Source organism: Culex quinquefasciatus, chromosome 3 (genome assembly GCF_015732765.1).
Source record: "Culex quinquefasciatus strain JHB chromosome 3, VPISU_Cqui_1.0_pri_paternal, whole genome shotgun sequence".
Taxonomy (NCBI): Eukaryota; Metazoa; Arthropoda; class Insecta; order Diptera; family Culicidae; genus Culex; species Culex quinquefasciatus.
Window position 1 is genome coordinate 172,288,926 of NC_051863.1, and position 25,081 is coordinate 172,314,006.

Genomic DNA, 25,081 nt, shown 5'->3' on the forward strand with positions numbered 1-25,081 from the left:
GGGAGTTCCTGGATGACCCAAAACAATCCAACATGCCGCAGAGTGTTCATCGTGGTCCGCTGAAGCTACCTGAAGCTATACCGATGGTTAATATAGCCATACAGACCCCCGTTGATCAGGTAGACATCCAGGCCATGACTTCCGGGAGTTCCTTGATGACCTCGTACATTCTAACAGATCGTAGAGAGTCCATCGTGGCTCACTGAAGCTACCTGAAGCTATATCGATGGTGGATACACCGGTACAAACACCCGTTGAACAGATAGATATCCTGGCCATGACTTCCGGGAGTTCCTGGATGACCCAAAACAATTGAACATGCCACAGGATGTCCATCGTGGTCCACTGAAGCTATCTGAAGCTATATCGATGGTTAATTCACCCATATTGACCCCCGTTGATCCGGTAGATATCCAGGCCATGACATCCGGGAGTTCCTGGATGACCCAAAACAATCCAACATGCCGCAGAGTGTTCATCGTGGTCCGCTGAAGCTACCTGAAGCTATACCGATGGTTAATATAGCCATACAGACCCCCGTTGATCAGGTAGACATCCAGGCCATGACTTCCGGGAGTTCCTTGATGACCTCGTACATTCTAACAGATCGTAGAGAGTCCATCGTGGCTCACTGAAGCTACCTGAAGCTATATCGATGGTGGATACACCGGTACAAACACCCGTTGAACAGATAGATATCCTGGCCATGACTTCCGGGAGTTCCTGGATGACCCAAAACAATTGAACATGCCACAGGATGTCCATCGTGGTCCACTGAAGCTATCTGAAGCTATATCGATGGTTAATTCACCCATATAGACCCCCGTTGATCCGGTAGATATCCAGGCCATGACATCCGGGAGTTCCTGGATGACCCAAAACAATCCAACATGCCGCAGAGTGTCCATCGTGGTCCACTGAAGCTATCTGAAGCTATACCGATGGTTAATTCACCCATACAGATCCCCGTTGATCCGGTAGATATCCTGGCCATGACTTCCGGGAGTTCCTGGATGACCCAAAACAATCGAACATGCCACAAGATGTCCATCGTGGTCCACTGAAGCTATCTGAAGCTATATCGATGGTTAATTCACCCATATAGACCCACGTTGATCCGGTAGATATCCTGGCCATGACATCCGAGAGTTCCTGGATGACCCAAAACAATCCAACATGCCACAGAATGTCCATCGTGGTCCACTGAAGCTATCTGAAGCTATACCGATGGTTAATATGGGCATACAGATCCCCGTTGATCAGGTATATATCCAGGCCATAACTTCCGGGAGTTCTTGGATGACCTAGTACATTCTAACAGATCACAAGGTATCCATCGTAGGTCACGGAAGCTACCTGCAATTATTACGATGGTGGATACACTGGTACAGACCCTTGTTGAACAGGTAGATAATCTTCATTACTTCCGGAAGTTCTTGGATAACCCAGAACATCCCAACATGCTGTAGAATATACAGCGCAGGTCACTGTAGCTATTTGAATAACCCGGAATTACATTATTATTATTAAAAAATATAATACTTTATAAAACTAAAAAATACTGAAAACTCTTTTTGCGCGAGAAATTCAAAATAGCGCGAACTTTTTTTACGCGAAAAATTCAAAATAACGCGAACTTTTTTTACGCGATTTTTTTTTACGCGAGAACCAAAATTCGCGTAAAAAGAGGTTTGACTGTATAGATCAATAATTTTATAAAAAAAACTAGCCTGAATTTTTTTTGGCAGAATTCCGAATTTTTAACAGTTTTATCTAAAATTTATATGTATTCTGTTAAAAAGCTTATAAACTTAGTCAATTAAATATAAGCATTGATTTTTTTTCTTTAAAACATATCAGCTACTTTAGTGATGGTACATTTAACGTACACCCAAAGGAAAAATATATCTAAAAATCTGCAACAGTGGATTTGCTGCAGAAAATGTCACGTTTTATAACATTTTTTGCAGCAAGCCCGTAGATCATTTTTGCCCGCGTGTAAACATGTCAGCGATCTGCAGTTCTCACATACACATATAATGCCAGCCCGTCCCCGAGCAACACTCCAAAGAGATTGGTGCTCTTTCACGTACATTTCATCAAGCGTCCATGGCGTGGTGGTAGCGTGTCGGATCAGTAATCAAGAAGTTGGTGGTTCAATTCTCGCTCTGTTAAGAGTTTTTTTTTTGTGAAATACAACATAAAAGCCATCGGTAATGTCGATAATTGTCGGTAACGGGCAAAAATGTCATACCCTTATATCGCAAAAAATGCATGAGGACAGTTTTCATGCAGATTCTAATATACTTTCATGCCGGCATGCATCACAATCATGCGACCGCCGTTTGGGTGTACAAATAAAGTTTGAACATCTTAAATATGATTTTAACAAGAAAATCAACTATCAAAGGCACCCCGGAATTTAAACTAAGAACTTGTAACCTGACCACGATCTTCATCTGCTCAGGTTTGACAATCGTCGACCGCTTATCCCACAGAGAACCGTGAAGGCAAATCTTTACAGTCTGTAGGCTTATGTATTGCACTACACTTGCACAACAGAACAACACCACAAACCTCACCACGACTGATCGTACGCTATCACGATCGTTTGCACCAGATGTCCGTACACTGCCCAATACCACCTCGCGTACGCACTATCCGCGAGTTGAACCTACTGTTCGCTCACTGAGGGTATCTGCACCAATGTTTACCCCAATCATCATCAGCATTTGCGATTACCTGAAAGTGCACACCTGTGCATGGAATGACCACGAGGAAGACTACATCAACTACCTGTGTGACAGTCAACACGGAGATCAACATTAACATCCACGATCACCGCATAATCTCAATTAATCTCCTTCAACCAACCAGTCCAGAACCGGAGGACCGGTCTGATGACCCTGAGGGCTGACCTCACTTCGCTCACGTTGCTCTCTCGCTCACAAACGATAAGCCCGAGGATGACCCCGAAGATGACCATCGAACTGATAAAACCTACCACATGCTCTAATACCACCATCAGTTGGCAGTTAACCATAAAGCAGGTCACCTCGCTAAACCAATTTCGCGTCTGCAAGAGGAACAAAACAGTGTGAAGAAGATCTACAAGTTGGATATTTGTGCCGTGGGTTCATCGACCTGACTGCTGTAAGCAGTGTCCCGGGAAAATGGTGGATTAGTTCTAACTTAATTGTTTTATCTAGAACGCAGCTTTGAGGCTGAGGATCGGGACGGAGTGATTTCGCGGTGAACCAAATTGAACGCGATCACAATAGGTGCGAAGTGGTTCTAACCTAGCGCTGCTGATTACTAAATTAAGCGCTTATTTCTTTAGAGCAATTGGTCATCTTTTGGCCGGACTGTGGTCTGCGCCTCACCTAAGCGCCAAAGCTTTATTAACATGGCTTGTGCGCGTGCATCGATGCAGTAAGCAGGAGTATTGATTGAGATCGGTAAGATTCGTGAGGGTGTCTGCAGAGTGGACTTTTTGGGGAAAATTGGTAGAATATCGCCATTCTAAGGACTTCTCGTTGGACTTCTGTCCAGGCCCTATTCTTCTCTTCCAAACATGTACTACAACTACAAAATGGCGGCGGCTGGAACGAACGCTGGTCCACTGGAGTGGATCTACGCCGCGCTTGACTGGGCCGCTGGTGTGCCCGGAGAACCGGCTAGGAGTCGGTGGCGAGTGGTGTTACGACGGGCAGCTGGTATGACGGCGGGTCAGGGAGACCAAGCCGACGAACGAGGGCGTGAGAACGCCGTACCACAGACAGCAGCGTCGAGGGATTTACACTTTTACACTGACACATTTACACTTAGGTTAATTCACTAATATAGGTTTAGTATGACCATCTTGTCCGTACGTTTAAAACGGCCTGATGAAGGCGCCTCTTTGAGTGCGATAAAATGGATCCAATCATGATAAATTCTTGTGTATTTCTGAATTTTTCCGCCCTTTTTGGGCCAAATAAAACTTGAAAAATTATAACTAATGATTTTATTGTGCACTGCAAATATTCTACTTTTTCGGTTCTGGGTGTGGAGACGGGGAGAGGATCTTAGGAATTTCTGCTCAGCGGACGCGAACCTCAACAACTGGACTTCGTGGTGCGGGAAACAGCGTTTCTGGTGAGTTGTGAACTTTTGTTATCCAAGTCTCATACATGTCTGGTTAGCTGGTGACAAAATGGCGCCCAACGTAAAAAAATGTCTGCTGGATTTTCTTCTTCGATTTTTCTCCTCAACATTCACCATCTTCGAATGAGTGTTTTGTTGCTATTTGCCTTTAAAAATCTTCATTTTGCTATTGCAATGATATTTTTCTGATTTGCATCCCCTTTTGATCATGTTTGCTTCCATATTTGGACATTTTTTCTTATAATTAATCAAATTTAGCCTAAAATTAGTTGACTTCGTCATTTGAAGAAATTTTAGAATAACGAAAGTGTGGAAAAAGAATAGGGTCGATTCTCAAATCAAATTTATATGAAATTTTACACGTGTGTTACAAGCGATTAAAAGTGATTACTAGCGAATAAAAGATGGCGTCGTTAGATGATGAGCCGAAGATGCATCTCCGGGAGATGAACCGAAAGGAAATTAAGCGTTTAACTTTGAACCCGAATTTTTGCAGTAGGTTGAATGAAATTATGGCTACAAAAGTAGTGCAATATGGTGAAGAAGAAGAAAAAAGACTCAGTGTTGGTGATAAAAGCAAAAATACTGGCACAGTGCCCAAGAAAAAGCAGAACAATCCATTTTTGGACAGTGAAGAAGAACAAATAAGTGATAATGCTCACGTGAGCAACAATAGGGTCACCTCACAAAATTCTGGTCAAAACCAACAACAAAACAGTGACAATTTGAAACAAATCAGTGATATTAATGAGAAAAAAATATTTGATCGAATTCGTGAGGAAGTTCAGAAAGAAGTAGGAGGAAAAAGCTTATCTGCGGAAATTTTGAACAAAGTGAGACAAGAAATAGTTGACCAAATTGGAAATAATAGGGTTTACTCAAATAATGATAACTTAATGAGTGTGAAGAAAAACAGTGCAAATTCTAATCAATTAAATGTGAGAAATATCAGTAATAAAAATACCGGTGAAATTAGGGACATTCCCCCATGTCCTTTCCCAACACAGTTGTTGGCTAGGATTCGTGATGAAGTTGCTAAGCAAATCGGTGAAAATAGGGTCACTTCCCCAAATTCTTACCCAGCTCCGCTGCTGGATAGAAATCGTCCTAACATTACAAACAATTCGAAGTTTAAGCAACCCAATTTGAACCCAAATCCACAGTGCAATCCAAATCAAAACAGTGATCAAATTAGTCGTGTGAAACAAAATTCAGTGCTTGATTCGGAAATCATCGCCAGCATAGTGCAAAGAGTGTTAAGTGAAAACAAGAGTTCAGGTGAAACTAGTGAAATTGAGTTCTTTAACAATGAATTTGGAAACATGAATGATTTTTCAGGACAAAATGATTTAGATTTACTAGATTTGAATCAAGATAGGGACAATTTATCAGAAATACTACCGCCAGGGTACAATATACCTGAGGGTGATGATTTTTCGGGTTTTTCTAGAAATCCTTTGTTTTACAACATTGACATGCAACAACATAAGCGCAAATCTTTGCCCATTTCTCAATGGCCCATAAAATATGCGGGCAATGATAATGGTATAAGCCTTAATTTGTTCCTAAGGCAGGTTGAATTTTTTGCTACATCTGAACATATTACCAAATCAGAACTTTTTCAGTCCATTCACCATTTACTAGTTGGACAAGCAAGTACTTGGTTCGTTACCAAATGGCCTGTACTAAGATCGAAAAATTGGGACTATTTTGTATCAGCTTTGCGCAAACAATTTTTACCTGGCAATATTGATCATTATGTAAAAGTCAAATCTGCGTCCATGTCTCAAGCTCGTAATGAATCTTTTTCAAACTTTTTAGTTAGAATTGAGCAATTTTTCCTATGCAGAACCATACCATTTACTGAGCAGGAGAAATTTGAAATAATTTGGTACACTATGCGCTCCGATTACCGGGACAGGTTATCTTTAATAACAGTTGAGAATTTGCGTCATTTGGAAGATTTATGTGATAGGATTGATGCTAATGATGAAAATTTGATGAATAAATTTAATTTTGCATTTGACTCAAAAAAGATTAATGAAGTTAACATTCCAATTACTCCAACAGCAATTGAACATAAACAAGATTCTAGACAATTTACCTTTTCTAATTCCAACTTTAACAACAATTCAAACAATAGACAAAATTACAGCAACCAGAATAGATACAACAATAGGAATCAACAAATTCAAAACAATAGGTCAATTTATTCAAATCGAAATCAAAATAACAATAGAAATCAATACCACCAACAAAACAGCTTGAACCAACCTTATGAGGGTAAGAACAACACTAATACCAATCGCAACAACAATAGTTTAACAAATAATAATCGGAACAGTAACACAAATCTTGATAGTAATTGGAGAAATGTTAGCAAGGAAAATATTTTAAAATACTACAGAATTCCAGATCAAAAGTTTGTTTAAATTGCAGAAAATTTGGCCATCACTTCACGACATGCTTTTTCAAACGTCAAGTATTTTGCTGCGTTTGTGGTTTACCAGATTTTCACTATGAAGAATGTCCTTTCTGCGAGGCGAAAAACTCGAGGAGGGAAAATTAATGGGGGAAATTTTCCCAGATTCTATTGAAACCCCAGTTTTAAATGATAGACAAACTATTGATAATTTTTTACAAATCATTGACAGTGAAATAAATTGTGACGATGTCCAAAACTGTTGTGATATTTCTACAAATTCAAATTCGAACACAAATTTCAAAGGTTATTTTCATGATGTAAACTCCGTGTTGATCAATGTAGAAGGAGATGAAAGATTTTTTATCAAATTCAAAATTCTTGGCTTGGAATTGATGGGTCTGCTAGATAGTGGCAGTCAGGTGTCAATTGTTGGCACAGAATTTGGAAATATTACACAGTTCTTCAATGTTCAACCACTTGACAAACCAATTAAACTTTCTTCCGCTAGCGGTGATTCATTGAGCATTCAGGGATATGTGGACATACCATTCACGTGGAACAATGTGACCAAAATCCTTCCTTGCTTACTAGTCCCACAACTACGGGAGAAATGTTTACTTGGAGTTGACTTTTTCAAACTTTTTGACGTCAAGTTAACAGTAGACAACAATTGTGATAATTTACAAGTATTTACAGTAGACAGTGCAAATGATATTTTTCAATCGCAAAACAATAATTATTCTTTTGATATTAACATTAATCATGAACTTAGTTCTTCACAATCAGCTGAGTTAGAGGATGTAAAATCTACATTAAAATGTTCTGCACCAGAAACTTTGGACATTTGTAATGTAATGGAGCATGAAATTATTTTAGACGATACCAAACCAATTCACTTAAATCCACATCCTTGGGCTCCAGGTATTCAGCGTAAAATTAATACAGAAATTGATAGACTTTTAAAATTAGATATTATAGAACCTTCAAATTCTGATTGGTCACTTCATGTGGTCCCTGTCACGAAAGCGAATGGAGATATGAGACTTTGCTTAGATGCACGAAAATTAAATGCTAAAACTATCAAGGATGCTTATCCCCTTGCAAACACGATGAGAATTTTAAGCAATTTAGGCAAAAATCTTTATTTTACAGTTATTGATCTGAAGGATTCTTTCCTACAAGTCAAGCTTAAAGAAAATTCAAAAAAATATACTAGTTTCAAAATTATTGGTCGAGGACTTTTTCAATATAAAAGATTACCTTTTGGTTTAATTAACTCTAGTGCAACATTGTCAAGAATTCTAGATAAAGTGCTTAAAGATGGAAAATACGAGCCGTTCATTTTTGCATATCTTGATGATATTATTGTTGCGACAACAACTTTTGAGGATCATATTAAATATTTGCGTATAGTAGCTGATTGTTTAAGAGAGGCTAATTTATCTGTAAACATTGACAAGTGTAAATTTTGTGTCAAACGTATTAAATATTTAGGTTTTATATTATCTCAAAATGGTTTTCAGCCCAACCCTGAACGTGTTGCAGCAATTTCAAAATTTGCCAGACCGACCACCCCTAAGGAAGTCCGAAGATTTCTTGGAATGGCTGGTTATTATAGGAACTTTATTCAAAATTTTAGTGGAATAGCTTCGCCAATCTCAGACCTCCTTCGAGGAAAACCAAAGAAAATTATTTGGACACCTGAAGCTGAAAAAGCATTTATTAAGCTCAAGGAATGTTTGATGGCAGAGCCGGTTCTTGCGAACCCGGACTGGTCAAAAGAATTTATTGTACAAACTGATGCAAGTGATCTAGCAATTGCTGGAATTTTAACACAAAATTTAGATGATGGTGAACATATTATTGCGTATTTTTCAAGAAAATTGTCAGCTGCTGAGAAGAAATATGGACCAACTGATAAGGAGGGACTTGCTGCTCTCGAGTCGATTGAGCATTTCCGTTCATATCTGGAAGGTTCACATTTTGACCTCATCACGGACTGTTCAGCGATAACCTTTATTCGTAATTCAAAATGGCGGCCGAGCTCGAGATTATCTCGCTGGTCTGTAAAATTTCAAGAATATGATATGACTCCAAAACATCGAAAAGGGAAAGAAAATGTTGTGTGCGATACGCTCAGCAGAGCGGTGTGTGCAATTTTTCCAGATACAACTTCACATTGGTATACTCATTTAAAAACTAAAATTGAGCATGAACCTGATAAATATCCAAATTTCAAAATAGAAAATGATTCAATTTACAAATTAATTTCTACGCGTTCACAAATCCATGATGGACGTTTTGAGTGGAAAATTTTAGTTCCTCCAGATAAAATTAATCAAATAGTAAAACAAGAACACGAACAACTAATGCATTTAGGGTTTGATAAAACTTTTGATAGAATTAGGCTTAGATATTATTGGCCGAAAATGAAGATTGATATTAAAAATATATTATCCAAATGTTCAAATTGTAAACAATGTAAATTCCCAACAGTTGCAACAGTGCCTTTAATGGGCCAGCAGAAGAATGTTTGTAGGCCATTTCAAATGATAGCTATAGATTTTATTAGTGGATTTATTAGAAGTAAAAAAGGGAATACTGATTTATTAGTAGTTCTTGATATATTTTCCAAATTTGTACGATTATTCCCAGTACGTAACATAAGTGCAAATGTTTGTAGTCAAATTTTGAGAGAAGAGTGGTTCTTGAAATATGGTGCTCCAGAAGTACTCATTTCTGATAATGCTGTGTCTTTCACATCTAATGCAATCAAAAATTTACTAAATGAATTTGATGTTTATCACTTTTTGAACAGTCGCCGCCATTGTCAGAACAATCCGGTCGAAAGAGTAAATAGAGTTATTTTGTCATGTATACGAACTTATTCTAAAGACGATCACAAAATTTGGGACAGCAAAATTAGTGAAATTGAATTTTCGCTGAATAATTCTGTCCATTCTTCAACTGGTTTCACGCCATATTTCGTAATTCACGGTTTTGAAATGGCAGTGAACGGTAACGATCATAAACAAGAACGTAATACAGAACAACCATCAGAAGAACGATTCATTGAACAAAGACGCAACATAATTGGACCACTTTATGAAAAAGTAATAAATAACAACAAGAAACAGTACGAAAAATACAGAAAATCATACGACAATAAACACAAAACATATCCTCAAGTGTTCGAAATAGGACAGTGTGTGTACAAGAAGAACTTCAAGTTATCAAATGCTGCAGAAAATTACTCGGCCAAGGTCGGACCTGTGTATGTGCCATGCAAAATTCTCGCGCGTCGTGGTGTCTCAACATACGAGTTGATTGATGAGGAAGGTCGCAATATTGGGCTTTTTGCGGCGCAAGATTTGATTCCGGGTTAAATTTTCTGAGAATAGGGTGAAAGCTGTATGTTTCTGAGTATAGGTCATGATTTGGCATAACAAGTGTAGTTATTTTTTTTCAATTAGACGAATTTAACTAATTTAGGTACCTAACATTTTTTTCAAAAAAAGATTCCAGATCGAAAAGACACTTCTGAACAATTGCGACGGCGATTGTGGCATGTCAAAGATCAGTTCGAACCAGCACGAACACATTCTTACACTATTCGCGATTTTCTAACATGATCATTTTTCTCTTAGAAACTGCCCAACAAATTCACCAGCATTACTACATATGTATAAAATTTTGATAACTAAAGCTAAACGACAACAAACAGTGTCAATAAATAAGCAAAACCACAGTTTTAGATTATTTATTGCCATTGGGTCTAGGGTGTTGTAACCTGACCACGATCTTCATCTGCTCAGGTTTGACAATCGTCGACCGCTTATCCCACAGAGAACCGTGAAGGCAAATCTTTACAGTCTGTAGGCTTATGTATTGCACTACACTTGCACAACAGAACAACACCACAAACCTCACCACGACTGATCGTACGCTATCACGATCGTTTGCACCAGATGTCCGTACACTGCCCAATACCACCTCGCGTACGCACTATCCGCGAGTTGAACCTACTGTTCGCTCACTGAGGGTATCTGCACCAATGTTTACCCCAATCATCATCAGCATTTGCGATTACCTGAAAGTGCACACCTGTGCATGGAATGACCACGAGGAAGACTACATCAACTACCTGTGTGACAGTCAACACGGAGATCAACATTAACATCCACGATCACCGCATAATCTCAATTAATCTCCTTCAACCAACCAGTCCAGAACCGGAGGACCGGTCTGATGACCCTGAGGGCTGACCTCACTTCGCTCACGTTGCTCTCTCGCTCACAAACGATAAGCCCGAGGATGACCCCGAAGATGACCATCGAACTGATAAAACCTACCACATGCTCTAATACCACCATCAGTTGGCAGTTAACCATAAAGCAGGTCACCTCGCTAAACCAATTTCGCGTCTGCAAGAGGAACAAAACAGTGTGAAGAAGATCTACAAGTTGGATATTTGTGCCGTGGGTTCATCGACCTGACTGCTGTAAGCAGTGTCCCGGGAAAATGGTGGATTAGTTCTAACTTAATTGTTTTATCTAGAACGCAGCTTTGAGGCTGAGGATCGGGACGGAGTGATTTCGCGGTGAACCAAATTGAACGCGATCACAATAGGTGCGAAGTGGTTCTAACCTAGCGCTGCTGATTACTAAATTAAGCGCTTATTTCTTTAGAGCAATTGGTCATCTTTTGGCCGGACTGTGGTCTGCGCCTCACCTAAGCGCCAAAGCTTTATTAACATGGCTTGTGCGCGTGCATCGATGCAGTAAGCAGGAGTATTGATTGAGATCGGTAAGATTCGTGAGGGTGTCTGCAGAGTGGACTTTTTGGGGAAAATTGGTAGAATATCGCCATTCTAAGGACTTCTCGTTGGACTTCTGTCCAGGCCCTATTCTTCTCTTCCAAACATGTACTACAACTACAAAATGGCGGCGGCTGGAACGAACGCTGGTCCACTGGAGTGGATCTACGCCGCGCTTGACTGGGCCGCTGGTGTGCCCGGAGAACCGGCTAGGAGTCGGTGGCGAGTGGTGTTACGACGGGCAGCTGGTATGACGGCGGGTCAGGAGACCAAGCCGACGAACGAGGGCGTGAGAACGCCGTACCACAGACAGCAGCGTCGAGGATTTACACTTTTACACTGACACATTTACACTTAGGTTAATTCACTAATATAGGTTTAGTATGACCATCTTGTCCGTACGTTTAAAACGGCCTGATGAAGGCGCCTCTTTGAGTGCGATAAAATGGATCCAATCATGATAAATTCTTGTGTATTTCTGAATTTTTCCGCCCTTTTTGGGCCAAATAAAACTTGAAAAATTATAACTAATGATTTTATTGTGCACTGCAAATATTCTACTTTTTCGGTTCTGGGTGTGGAGACGGGGAGAGGATCTTAGGAATTTCTGCTCAGCGGACGCGAACCTCAACAACTGGACTTCGTGGTGCGGGAAACAGCGTTTCTGGTGAGTTGTGAACTTTTGTTATCCAAGTCTCATACATGTCTGGTTAGCTGGTGACAAACTTTTAACGCAACTATTTTTCTAAACGCTGAAAAACTTTTTTTTACAAAATAGTGCATGGATCTTGTATGGCCTACCCCAGTACAAGTTTTAAAAATAATAATCTGGAGGAAAATATTACTAAAAATAATTGAAATCCCATCAAAGTCACCCCGGTTTACGGTACATAATAATCGATAAGAATTTTGAACCATTTTAATTTGTATTCGGCATATATCAGTATTATTTTGTTTATTAGGGAATGTTGTCATAATTATGGTTTACAGATTCGCCAAATGTTTAGCACTTAAAATATTTCTATTTGATTTTATATATTCTTCTTTCTTGGATCCCAAACAAATTGTATTATATTTACGTATATTATTGATTTTAAATTTAAAAAAATATGATTTTAAATTATTTCTCATCAAACACCAGAATCTGGACAAATGTTACAAATTAAGACAGCTATTTAAGCCATTTTTTGCATAATGTTCTAAATGACTTCGGTTCAAACAGGAACAGAACAAAACAATTAGTACACCGATTATATATTTATCCATGACTAATTCCTTAAATTTGAATCACATTGAATAACAAAATGCAAAAAATGTAATTTATTTAAACCCCAAAGCACAACAAAGAACAAAAACTTTAAATTTTTAATTTCTTACAAGCTATTTTGGTAACTGTCGTCCTTGTTTAGATTGAAGTGTAGATTATCACCAACTACTAGTATTGATCTTATTTTATGATTTTATGCTTGAAAAACATAAAAATATATAATGAAAACAAAGATTTTATGACTTCTAAAAAAATTCCTGGAATCCCGGGAAAATTCAAAACCCAGGAAAATTGGACGCCCTAGATAACATGTCTACAAAATTTAATTGAAATCGGAGGGGGTCCGGTACAACCGATTCTCTATTTGACATGGAATTGCTCTTGTTTGTAAAACTAATGATGCAAAATAGCTTATTAATTTCACAGAAATAAATAAATAAAAAAACAGTTTTTTTTGTGAAATTCTTGAGAACTTGATGTTATTGTAAACAATTTAGTTTTATGACCTTTGGAATATATGAAGATCCGAACATTGAAAAAATATCATCTGGTTCACAATTAAATACTTAACTTCTGGTCAACTTTACAAAAATTAAACAAACGTGACTAACGGCTCCTTCCTGCCAAAAAATACCAACCCACCTTCGTTCTGCTATTCATAGAATCACCTTTCCAGCCCACACCACCCCAGCGGATCGTAGCGTAGCAGATCCAGCAGACCACCCCGGCCAGGGAATCATCCCATCTGCTCTCAAGACAGTCGCGAGTCTAGCCGCCGGTAGTGACTCGTCAAACGGCACTAATTTAGTACTCCATTCATTGCGCTTCAGTGAAACAGTGACCTCAGTTTACCCCACTGCTGTTTGACAGTTACAGCAGGGATCGTTCGTAAAGTACGTAACTGTTTAAGAGGATGAATCCAAACGGCTGGTTTACGGATAGCCCCCGCAGCAGGCAGATGTTGCCAAGACTAAATTTATTGAAATGTGACAAATTGGCTGCGGCCGCGGGACTGACTGCAGGTCGGTTTGGCAGACTGCCTCTGAAGAACCGCAAACCACCGTGCGTCTCCGTTGAAAATTGAACGCGAACGCGCGTAATTGATGGAGGTCGTCGGCGCGGTTGACTCATCGACAGCAAGTGCAGTTTTTTTTTTTTGGTTGGGTGCGGAACTTGTGTGGAAACGCATTTTTGGTGAACCTCCAGTAATGATTTTATGATCTTAAAATTGTCAGAGACATCACACCAAGTCCTTTCGACAATTAGGTCAAAAAACCTCACCTTCAAACTAGCGCCGGCTCTTCCCTCACACCAAGAATCACGGGACCAAGCCAAGACGTTGAACGGTGTGCTAGCTTTTTATTGGCACTTGGTGCGCTTTAGCGGAACTACCCGGGGTCGAGACGAGACGACGTCTCCGCCGACGGCGCGTGACAAGGTCTGCCGCTGATCCATCATCGGATGAGGTGGAGTTGTTTTTCCCACTTCCCTGCTCACGGTTGCTCTCGGATCTCTCTTGGGCAAACCAGTCCACTTCAGGGTTTTACCTTTTCTTCAGCCGAAGCTGCCCCGGCCACTCAACTTGATTGGACGTTTATGGAAGAATGATTATTTTTTCTTCCTGTAGATTGGACAGAAGTATTTTTTTGGAAGGTCTGAGTTGAGTGAGTTTTTTTTTGTACAAAATTGAAGTTAAGTTTATAATAGTAAACATTTAAAATGAACTGACAGTTGTTCAATATCTCACCTTTGTTTGCTATTTTTTCCGAGATTCAAGGAGTCGACCTAGGTTTAAACCCGTTTTTGAATAATTAATACACCATTTATATGTCACCATAATTCGAGGAATCGACCTGTTCAAGACACACCCCACTCAATAAAACAGCTCATTCTACAACCGGCTCTTCATCAAATCGGACCTACAATGTCCAACAAGGTACGTGAAATCTCATGCCAGGCCAAGTTCAACCAAATCTTCGCCAACGTCTCCCGACTGCTCGGCGTAATCGGCTTCGACGTGCTGGACCCCGACTTTGAACCAAACTGGAAAATGATCTACCCATGCGCGATCATCTTCTGCGCCATGCTGCAGATCCTGTACCTGCTGTGGATCAACCGGTCGGACATGGTGCAGTTCCTGTTGATCGTACCGTACGCGATGTACGAGATCAAACTGGTGGACATCATGGTGCAGTGTGTGGCAAAGTCGGGCATGTTTCAAAGCTTGAAGGCAAGATCTGACGAAATTTTCGAGCTGTTGTGCGAGAATCCGACCAACAAGCAAGTTATGGATAAAGACTTGAAAGTTGCCATCTTTCTGCAAAAGTTTATTTTCGGTTGGAATGTGCAAACTTCGGTGCTGATGATTCCCGGTCCGGTGCTTGTTTGGTTGGTTTCGGGAAAAATGATCTTGTTTTTTCTGTACCGGCTGCCGATCATTGACGATCAGTCCGCGGCAGGGTTCTTGCTGAACTTGATCTACCACGCAGCGATCCTGCTGATTCCTTTCTGCAACAGTGGTGGAATCGACAGTCTGTTGGTAGCGCTGATCGTACCGATCAGTGCCTTCGTCAATGCGATCGCCAACGAAGTGTTCGAGATCAATGAGTTACTGGAAAAGGATAGGAGAGATGAACTCGCGATCAAGGACAAACTGAACAGAATCGCGAGACTTCATCAACTGCTGCTGGAGTACGTATCGTTGCTGGAGGACACCTTCAACGGTATGGCCCTGGTCAGAATCGGGACGATTGTGTTGGGGACGATCGCTGCCATTATCACGTTCTTTGAAACCGGCGATCCGATGACGTTCGTGTTTATCCCGGTCCTGTTTGTCCAGCTCAGCCAGTGTTGCCTGCTGGGAACCATCATTCCGGTTAAGGTAGCGTTCGACACCTTTAAATTTACTAAATACCGTCAAATGTTTGCCCTTCATTGCAGAACGAAGCGCTGATCGAGCATCTGTACGACATCAAGTGGTACCTGCTACCGGAAGGGCACGCCAAACATGTCTCGTTGATGCTACACCAGGCGCAAAACGCGCCAACACTGACGATCGGGAAGTACGCACCGCTCAACGTAGAAAGTTACGAGCAAATTTTGAACAGCATCTACTCGTTCGTCACGTTTCTGATCACGTTCACTGGATGAAGCGAATGTCATAACTTATTTTAAAATATGCTCGTTCTACTATAGTTCTCGGCACGAAATGTTGACCTTTACCGTTTTGTTGTTGCTTGTTTCCGAATAAAATGAAATCGTTAGAAATCTAGATTCCTATTAATCGTTTACTGATAACGCGGAATCAAACGTGAAGTACCGTTTTAATTCTTCTTTACTGCGTTGTAGGCTGGAATTGAGCAATTCTCTACGAAATCGTCTTTTTTTAATTTTATTTTTTGTATTTTTTTATCCGGCTGAAACTTTGTTGGTGCCTTCGGTATGCCCAAAGAAGCCATTTTGCATCATTAGTTTGTCTATATAATTTTCCATGCAAATTTGGCAGCTGTCCATACAAAAATAATACAAAAAAATTCAAAATTCTGTATCTTTTGAAGGAAGTTTTGATCGATTTGGTGTCATCGGCAAAGTTGTAGGTATGGATAAGGACTACACTGAAAAAATTATACTCGGTAAAAAATTGATGATTTTTAAATTACCTTTTTGTCACTAAAACTCTATTTGCAAAAAAATTTTTTTTTTGATTTGTTCCCTAAGGACTTACAACTTTCTAGAAATTTCCATATTGTGCAAAAAAATCATTGACCGAGTTTAGAATTTTCGAAATTATACTGATTTTTTCGAAAAATCAAAATATTGGTAACAAAAAAAAAATCAACTTCATTTTTCGATGTAGAATCGAATTTGCAATCAAATAGTACTTTAGTGAAATTTTGATAAAGCGCACCGTTTTCAACTTAAAGCCATTTTTAGGTAACTTTTTTGAAAATAGTCGCAGTTATTCATTTTTTTCAATTAGTGCCCATGTTTGCCACCTTTGAAAAAAAAAATATTTTTGAAAAGGAGAGAAAAGTCTCTATTTTGCTTTTTGGAACTTTGTTGATACGACCTTTAGTTTAGGAAAATTGATTTTTTCTATGTCAATTCAATTCAATTCAATTCGGTTTTATTTGTGAATAATCAATTTACAATGAGTTCATTTAGGTACACAACAGAGTTTTGGTGTTCCTTTCAGCTGTGATTTACATCGTAATTCAATCGAAAAATTATTACTTATAACTATGGAGTTTTTTTTTTCTATGTCTCACCCAAACAACCCACCATTTTCTTATTTCGATTTCTCAGCAACTAATGGTCCGATATTTTTAATTTTTTTAAATCAAGACTAATATTTTAAAAGGGCCAAATATTCAATATTATGACCTTTTGAAGTGTAAGTCTTGATTAGAAAAATTGAAAATTTTGTAAACGATTTAAAAAAAAATCAGTATTGGTTCAAAAATTCAAACTTGTTCAAAGATTCTTCGCACATTCTGAAAATTTTTGAAAAGTTGGCATTTAATGTCCCCTAAAACATAACAGAAAATAAAAAAAAATTGTATTTTTTTGAAAATCAAATTAAGTGACAAAAAGTGAAAAAAAATCACTTTTTTACCGTGTATCATTTTTTCAGTGTATTCCTTATCCATACCTACAACTTTGCCGAAGACACCAAAGCAATCAAAAAATTCGTTCAAAAGATACAGATTTATTAATTTTCTTATATCATTTTTGTATGGACAGCTGCCAAATTTGTATGAAAAATTATATGGACAAACTAATGATGCAAAATGGCTTCGTTGTGCATACCAAAGGCACCGAAAAAGTTTCAGCCGTATTAAAAAAATACAAAAAAAAAACATCAAAAGACCCAAATCTCAGAGAAATTGCTCAATGATTCGAACTGACGATCATTGTATTGCGAGTCCAGCGACAGTTGGACGACTCCTACACCTGAACTGAACTGAACAACTTTCCAAGTGAGTATGTGTCAGTAGGGTGTAATATGGTTGTATGGAAAAAAATAATGTTGTCCAAATTTGGCTAGCACAGCAACTTTTTGGTTCCTTATAGGGTCCTTAACAACTCCCCAAAGTTTGGGAACGATTGGTTTAGTCCTCACTTTGCGCAAAGCGATTCAATTTTCCATACAAATTTGTATGGAAAAAATCATTTATTTGAATTTTGATATTTAAAAAATCCAAGTTTCACGCTATACTAAAACCGGATTCATATTCGGATGCTCCGGAATGTGCTTTACAACTTTCCCGAAGAGAGTATGGTGCTAACTTGCTCCTATAAAAAGATACAGCGTCCTCAAAACTCGTCTAATACGTGATTTTCGATCAAAAAACACGTTTTAGACGAGTTTTGAACACGCTATATCTTTTTATAGGAGCAAGTTAGCACCATACTCTCTTCGGGAAAGTTGTAAAGCACATTCCGGAGCATCCGAATATGAATCCGGTTTTAGTATAGCGTGAAACTTGGATTTTTTAAATATCAAAATTCAAATAAATGATTTTTTCCATACAAATTTGTATGGAAAATTGAATCGCTTTGCGCAAAGTGAGGACAAAACCAATCGTTCCCAAACTTTGGGGAGTTGTTTAGGACCCCAAAAGGAACTAAAATAATGCTGTGCTGGAAAATCGATTTTGATATTACACCCTAATGTGTCAGTTGAGCTTATTTTGCCAAAACATGATTTAATCCGGACTAGAAAACTAGAAAAATAAACACCCTCTGGATAAGTTGATTACCAACACCAATCGGTTCAGCATGTTTTCCCTCGTTCTCAGGGTCATCGATTAAATCCCTCTTCCCTTCCTGCGAGTCGTGCGCTACCATACTTTGAACACCAATTGTTGTGGGTGGGTGTGAAGTCCGCGCTGGTCCAATTTTTATGTAACGTTTTAAAAATAGACCTTTTTTATAATAAACATCAACACCAGCAGAACCGCCACGATCAGTTCGGTTCATTGTTGCTGTCTGCAAACGGTTTGTTTTCATGGCTTTTGCCAAAACACTAAAAATTACGATCGCGACGCGAAGTTCGCCACCCCAGCAGCAAACGTTCAAAGCCAAAGTGTTACTCAACTCTGATCACACCTCAGCTGGGAAAACGTCATCAAAGACTAGAGACTACAAGTGTCTTGTCTTGGGAGGGGGATGAATCACTGCCAGGTTTATAATTAGATTAATTTATTTCATCTGACGGTGTGGCACCTCAATTTAAACCGAATCGCCTCCCCCACACTCGCTCGTCAAAGGGCGGGACCAGTTTGCGGTGCCCATCCCACGAAAACGAAAATCCTCTGCCGCAAAGCTAATTTACTGATGAGTTGCTCGCAAGTTTAGATAAACCAAATTAGTTTTGGCGTCGTCGCCGGACGACCGAAAAGTTTCGCCTAAATGTAGCCTCACATAACTCAGTTGATATAAACTGCGGCGTGTACGCGTTGCCTAACTTGAGGGGAATTTCCCTAAATCTCCCGATAGATGACTCTGCTGACGTGATAAGGCGGCATACGTCCCAAAACGGTTTCAATCCATTTAATCCGGCCTCTTTTTCCCTTTTTCAGCAAGCAGTTTTCAAAACATTTGATCCCAGATGCGACGTCTTCTTGTTCATTAACTTTTGTAAACTTGATACAGCACCGTCATAATTTTGTTTTTGCCGTTAGATTTCCCGGAACAAAGCGGGGCCAAATCGAAAGCTCGAAAACAAGAAAACTTTCTCGTTTCCAATAGGAAACGGGAGATTCCGGGGATGCGGATTCTCTCCAAATAAACCCCTCCCCCAAAATTTAGGACTTTGTCACACGATTTAGAAAACGAGCAACTGGAGGGTGGACGTGGGGTCACACAAACATCCTAGTGTACAACACACATATACACATTGACATCGGATATTGGACGTGAGGACAGTTTGGAACTTCCGGACTTTTGGACAAATTTAGTTGAGCGAGAAGTTGCTTTGGAGCAATCCTCAAAATTTTCGCATTTTTAGGGATATTTTAATTTGATTTATTTTTATTTGGATCCACTGGCTCTGACAAAAGGGTGGGGTGGGGTTGGGATTTCGGTATTTGTGAATGACCCTCGGACAAATCTAGAACAAAATTCTGTCGAAGAAGTAGCACGTGGAATTGTTAAAATGTTTTGTTTAAAAGAGATGAGGAAAAATATTGAATTACAAATATTTATCATTCCTAGAAGGCCATCCATAAACTATCTGTAAAGTTTTAGAGGAAGAGGGTCGGTGTTGGCAATTGTCCATTTTCTTTATTTTTTGTATGGACAATTGACAACATAGAGAGGGGGAGCGGGGGTTTAGAATTCCCTGAAAAGTGTCCACGTGGTTTATGGATAGCCTCCAATTTGTATACTTAGAAAAGCCATCTCTCAGCAAACATAGTTTAGACCAACAATGTCAAAAAAAATAAAATTGTATGTAGATTTCTTAATTATTTTTAGTCATTTATTTACAATATTTTTAATTTTAAAAACACAATTATTATCGAAAAAAAATGTATTGATTGAATATAAATTTTTAAGGTTGTATGATTTTTAATTTTTAAAAATCGAAGAGGGTAAAGTTTGTCAAAATTAAGTTGTAAAATAGAAAACTGAGAATTTTTTCGATTGTTTTTTTCTCAAAAAAATTCAAGAACATTCAAATGCAGAAACATTTTTTTAGAATGAAAAAAAAAATATTTTTTTTTTGATTGAAGCAATTATTGCGACGAAGCTTAAAAATATAACATAATAAAACTAAATTCATCTGTTAAAATTCTAACAAAATTGCAAATAAATGAAATCAACGTGCTTTCCCTTGAAAATAGTCCTTGACTTTTCGCTGCGAAATTCATGCCCCTTATTTTGCCAACTAAGCCAGGCTGTAGGTGGCAATAATTGAATATTTATGCACGCCCCAAAACGCCGGAAAATGATGTAAATGCTTGTTGCTCACGGTGGTGGGTTGACTCGGGTGGGAGGTCAAATTATTTATTAACCTCTGACACACAAACTCACACACAAATTCACGCGGTGTGCTTCGAGTCTAATATTTTTTTAAATAGTTTTGCCCAAAACTAAATTAAAAAACTGTAAATTTTTCAGGAAATCATGAAAATAAAAAAAAACAAGCAAACAATGTAATTGGGCCAATGTCGCAGTGTAAACAAAGAGTCTATCCTTCTCGTGCCTAATGTAAACATCAACTGACGTGTGCAGGGTAGGATGTTTACACTTCAAAATTGGCCCATTTACAATGTTTTGCATGAAATATATTTGTAAATTAAATTTGATTTGCTAAGGGTTACGCGTGTTGTTTCGCCAAGTGCAGACCGGCCCTGGGGTCGAACATCTGGCAGTCCTGGCGTCTGGCGTTCACCAAAATGGAACATTACATCAACTCTACCAGGGGACTGGTCGATGGTGTTGTTGTTTTTTGCGGGGATGTTTGTAATAACTGTACGAATACGTGTTTCGCCGATACATTCCAACCCCGTGAGGTATGATTTATTAATGGTTTTTGCTGCGAATATGATTAAAGGTTAACTGGGACCATCACTACTCCATGTGCTCGTCGATCCAGTCCAGGAAGCTGGTCACCCGGGTGTACACTCCTGGCGTTCCCTTCTGGCCGCATCCCTTGCCGTAGCTGACGATGCCGTACGCGTACGAGTATCCGTCGACCGCGTTGATCAGACTACCGCCGGAATCCCCCTGACAGGTGTCCTTGCCTGCTTCTGCTCCCGCACACAGCTGAGAATCGATGATATCATCGTTGTACTTTTCGTTGCAGTAGGTCGAGTTGATGGCATGCAGCTGAACGTGCAGCTTGTAGCGGCTACCGTAACCTGGAATGATTTTGTTGGTAGAATCTTGGGTTGTACAAAGAATAACCCGCATACTTACGAATTGTCTTGTTATCATGCTCGGTGTTACCCCAACCGACGGCAGTGTACGTGAACCCATCGGTATCCAGGGTCTTGACCGGATCCGCGATCGGCAGGCAAAGCGGAGAGATGAACTCCGTGAAGGTGACACTTTCGTTCAACTTGATCAGCGCGATATCGTTTTCAACCGTGGTCATCGTAAAGTTCTCATGACTAATAATTTCTTCCACTCCAACGTCCAGCGGAGGATCGTTACAGTCCTGCACATCGTCGCAGTCTTCCTCGCTCAGCAGATCCCACTCGCCGAGACGGATGCGCTCGAGGGCGTAGTTGCTGCTCAAGCCATCAACGCAGTGGGCCGCCGTCAGGATGTAGCGATCCGAGATCAGACTGCCACCGCACCAGTACAGATCCTTGTAGGTTCCGTATCGGAACACCAAGATGGCGGTCCACGGATAGGCCTTCGGTTTGGTGATCGTACCGCCGTAGATGCGATCGGAGAAGTCGACGCCGCAGGTTCCCGGCTCCGGGAGGGTAGCGGATTCGGACCACTGAACCAGCAGAACTACCAGGATGGTTGCCACTTTGAAGCTCATCTTGAACCGATCGCGAGCACCGCAGACGATGCACTGATCGTTGCATTTGATTTCAATACTAAGTCAGCTTCCAAGTAAGGGATGATCCCAATTACTTATCAACACGTCCTAGAATATCAGTCGATACAGGTCAAGACTTACGTTACGCAAGAAAACTGAAACGCGATCGCCAGACGATCCGGCGAATGATCAGTTGGTCACGGATTGCACCCGAGATGAGAAGTCAAGCTTTGATCGTCCTCGTCGTAGTTCCGCTAGGGCTGCACTCCTTCGTGGAATGCTCCAGCTTGCCGGAACCGGGCACCTGCGGTGTCGACTTTTCCGATCGTATCTACGGTGGCACGATCACCACACCGAAGGCCTACCCGTGGACGGCCATTTTGGTGTACCGACTGAACAGGTTGAAGAATCTGTACTGGTGCGGAGGTAGTCTGATCTCGGATCGCTACGTCCTGACGGCCGCTCACTGCGTCAACAGTCTCAACGAGGACTACGAACTGTAAGCTAGAAGATCTTACCTAGATGATCAATACTGAAGCCCATCCTTGTAGGCAAAGTGTCCGGCTTGGGGAATGGGATCTGGAAAGTGAGGAGGACTGCAACGACATCGAGGAATGCAACGATCCTCCGCTGAGCGTCGGCGTCGAGAAGGTCATTCCGCATGCGGACTTCTCGATGACGACTACCTACAACGATATCGCGCTGGTCAAGCTGAACGAAAGTGTCAACTACACGGAGTTTGTATCGCCGGTTTGCCTACCGGTTGCCGAACCGGTTAAGACCCTGGACACCGACGGGTTGCGGTTCATGGCCGCCGGTTGGGGTAACACTGAGTACAAGAACGATACGACCCGTAAGTGATGGTCAAATGCTTGGGTTTTACATGATTAAGTCACAATTTAATTCCAGAGTACGGAAGTCGCTACAAGCTGCACGTCCAGCTGAACGCCGTCAACAAGACCTTTTGTGACGTGGTGTACCCTAGAGGGGTGGCCAGTTCTCAGCTGTGTGCTGGAGCGGAAGCTGGGAAGAGTAGCTGCCACGGGGATTCTGGGGGTGCTTTGGTTGCAACGGTCGATGGTTATGCCTACGGATACGGGATCGTCAGCTATGGAAGGGCGTGTGGAAAGGAGCACATTCCAGTTGTGTATACACGGGTGACCAGCTTTTTGGACTGGATCGAGGAGAACATGGATTGAAGAGTGTTGTTTGGAATCGTTAGTTGGGACTTTTATTACAACTAGTTGCCCTGTAATACAATAAAAATCTTGTGAACATAACTGTTTGCTTCGCGAGTTTCAGTCTGGATTTCGTCATATTTGATAGGAACACTCAAACTAGATTCCTAATTAACGACCAGACCAGGATTTGATATACGTTCCCTTATTAGAAGATAAGAAAAATTATCCGAGGTTTTCCCAAGTAAGCTTCAGGAGGACGGTTTTTGGGAAGGTTGGCTTAGAGTCCTGACTTGTTCAGTCCTTATCTGTTGATGGCCTATCAAAGCGTTAACCTTCCGTTTCTAAATATTGATAAGGATGCAAAACATTGTGCATCCTCCTGGTGCGATTACTGATGTATTGATATTGATGGTTTCCTTGTTACTACCAATCCCTAGTAAATACAAATGTTTGCAAATACTGCAAGTTCAGCAAAAGTGAGGCGACCTTCAACATCCCTGCTATCAGCATACTGATTCCCTACTTAATACGATCGATTTGCATCAATCTCTATCAGTACCTCGTCGGCACTAGACGAACCAACTACTCCACGGTTCAAGATGTGGCCCAAACTGGGAGGCATTCTCGCTTGTGCACTGTTGGTGCTGTTCAGCTGTTTTGGTAAGTGTAAATCCAAGTAGAGTTTCTCAGTGTTTAAACTCCCCTCACTTTCAAGCAGAATGCACCAAACTCCCTGAGCCGGGCACCTGCGGTGTTGACTTCGCCGACCGCATCTACGGCGGTACGATCACCAAACCGAAGAACTACCCGTGGACGGCCCTGCTGGTGTTCAGCTATGGCTTCTACAAGAATCTGTACTGGTGCGGAGGCAGTCTGATCTCGGACCGTTACGTGATGACGGCGGCCCACTGCGTGTCGGATTTGAGCGACGAGTACAAGCTGTGAGTTATCGGAGGTTTGACGACTACTGAGGATCATCCTAATACGGGGTTGTGTATTCAAAAGGGAAAAGATTCGGCTGGGCGAGTGGGATCTGGCCAGCGACGACGACTGCGACGAGCAAACGATCTGCAACGATCCGGTGATCGACGTGGAGGTGGAGAAGGTCATCATGCACGAGAACTACACCAAGGGGACGTTCCTCAACGATATCGCGCTGATCAAGCTGAAGGACGCCGTGACCTTCTCGGAGTTTGCGCTGCCGCTGTGCTTGCCGACCGCTGACGCGGTCAAGGATAAGAACACCGACGAGCTGACGTATACGGCTGTCGGGTGGGGCAATACCGAGCATCAGAACAAGACCATCCGTGAGTGTTGTAACTAATTTTGGGGAATTGGGAATTTTCAAGAGTTTGTTTACAGAATACGGCAGTCGGTACAAGTTGCACGTTCAACTCAACGGTGTTACCAATGACGACTGTGGAAAGGTGTACGATAACATAGTACCGTCGAAGTTGTGTGCCGGAGCGGAAGCCGGCAAGGATACCTGCCAGGGTGATTCCGGTGGTAGTTTGGTAGCAGCCGTCGATGGATACTCGTACGCGTACGGAGTTGTTAGCTATGGCAAAGGTTGCGGCCGGGGAGGAGTTCCGGGAGTGTACACCCGCGTGACCAGCTTCCTGGACTGGATCGATGATCATATGGAGTGACATTTCAATAAGATTAAAATATAGTCAGCTTTTGAAGACCAAGGAGTCGTCCAGCCGGTCTGTCTCAACCCATCACATTTATTACTAATTAAATC

At 40.8% G+C, this 25,081-nt stretch overlaps 4 protein-coding genes and 2 long non-coding RNA genes across 8 annotated transcripts in view; 4 read left to right on the top strand and 2 right to left on the bottom strand.

Moving 5' to 3' along the window:
- Positions 1–25,081, bottom strand: part of LOC6052304 (sorbin and SH3 domain-containing protein 1) — a 148,165-nt gene that overhangs the window by 81,101 nt on the left and 41,983 nt on the right. The gene's annotated exons all lie outside the window — the stretch shown is intronic.
- On the top strand, positions 3,024–3,709 carry LOC119768822. Its single transcript, XR_005278240.1, has 4 exons — positions 3,024–3,153; positions 3,210–3,281; positions 3,341–3,458; positions 3,553–3,709. It is a non-coding gene; the product is annotated as an uncharacterized LOC119768822 (long non-coding RNA).
- LOC119768821 lies at positions 10,950–11,608 on the top strand. Its single transcript, XR_005278239.1, has 4 exons — positions 10,950–11,072; positions 11,129–11,200; positions 11,260–11,377; positions 11,472–11,608. It is a non-coding gene; the product is annotated as an uncharacterized LOC119768821 (long non-coding RNA).
- LOC6039251 (CLIP domain-containing serine protease 14D) lies at positions 21,146–22,201 on the bottom strand. The gene is made up of 2 exons (XM_001848834.2): positions 21,580–22,201; positions 21,146–21,521 (listed from the first exon to the last, which is right to left on the bottom strand). The coding sequence occupies exons 1-2, from the start codon at positions 22,154–22,156 to the stop codon at positions 21,232–21,234; spliced, it is 867 nt and encodes a 288-aa protein (XP_001848886.2). The 5' UTR covers positions 22,157–22,201; the 3' UTR covers positions 21,146–21,231.
- Positions 22,340–23,436, top strand: LOC6039250 (CLIP domain-containing serine protease 14D). Its single transcript, XM_001848833.2, has 3 exons — positions 22,340–22,655; positions 22,708–23,009; positions 23,066–23,436. The coding sequence occupies exons 1-3, from the start codon at positions 22,342–22,344 to the stop codon at positions 23,353–23,355; spliced, it is 906 nt and encodes a 301-aa protein (XP_001848885.2). The 5' UTR covers positions 22,340–22,341; the 3' UTR covers positions 23,356–23,436.
- On the top strand, positions 23,865–25,025 carry LOC6054371 (CLIP domain-containing serine protease 14D). 2 transcript variants are annotated; one of them, XM_038260167.1, is made up of 4 exons: positions 23,865–23,997; positions 24,056–24,278; positions 24,343–24,644; positions 24,700–25,025. In XM_038260167.1, the coding sequence occupies exons 1-4, from the start codon at positions 23,937–23,939 to the stop codon at positions 24,984–24,986; spliced, it is 873 nt and encodes a 290-aa protein (XP_038116095.1). In that variant the 5' UTR covers positions 23,865–23,936; the 3' UTR covers positions 24,987–25,025. The 2 variants fall into 2 exon arrangements, with proteins under 2 accessions (XP_038116095.1, XP_001870297.2); XM_001870262.2 differs by having other exon boundaries at positions 23,878–23,997; positions 24,053–24,278.

What these genes read in the sequence shown, in the direction of transcription:
- LOC6039251 (XM_001848834.2), bottom strand. Translation starts at nt 22,156, where the DNA reads ATGAGCTTCAAAGTGGCAACCATCCTGGTAGTTCTGCTGGTTCAGTGG. An exon ending in GCATGATAACAAGACAATTC is followed by an intron (nt 21,522 to 21,579) that starts GTAAGTATGCGG and finishes AAATCATTCCAG; the next exon opens with GTTACGGTAGCCGCTACAAG.
- LOC6039250 (XM_001848833.2), top strand. Translation starts at nt 22,342, where the DNA reads ATGATCAGTTGGTCACGGATTGCACCCGAGATGAGAAGTCAAGCTTTG. An exon ending in CTCAACGAGGACTACGAACT is followed by an intron (nt 22,656 to 22,707) that starts GTAAGCTAGAAG and finishes CCATCCTTGTAG; the next exon opens with GCAAAGTGTCCGGCTTGGGG. An exon ending in GTACAAGAACGATACGACCC is followed by an intron (nt 23,010 to 23,065) that starts GTAAGTGATGGT and finishes ATTTAATTCCAG; the next exon opens with AGTACGGAAGTCGCTACAAG.
- LOC6054371 (XM_001870262.2), top strand. Translation starts at nt 23,937, where the DNA reads ATGTGGCCCAAACTGGGAGGCATTCTCGCTTGTGCACTGTTGGTGCTG. An exon ending in GGTGCTGTTCAGCTGTTTTG is followed by an intron (nt 23,998 to 24,052) that starts GTAAGTGTAAAT and finishes CTCACTTTCAAG; the next exon opens with CAGAATGCACCAAACTCCCT. An exon ending in TTGAGCGACGAGTACAAGCT is followed by an intron (nt 24,279 to 24,342) that starts GTGAGTTATCGG and finishes TGTATTCAAAAG; the next exon opens with GGAAAAGATTCGGCTGGGCG.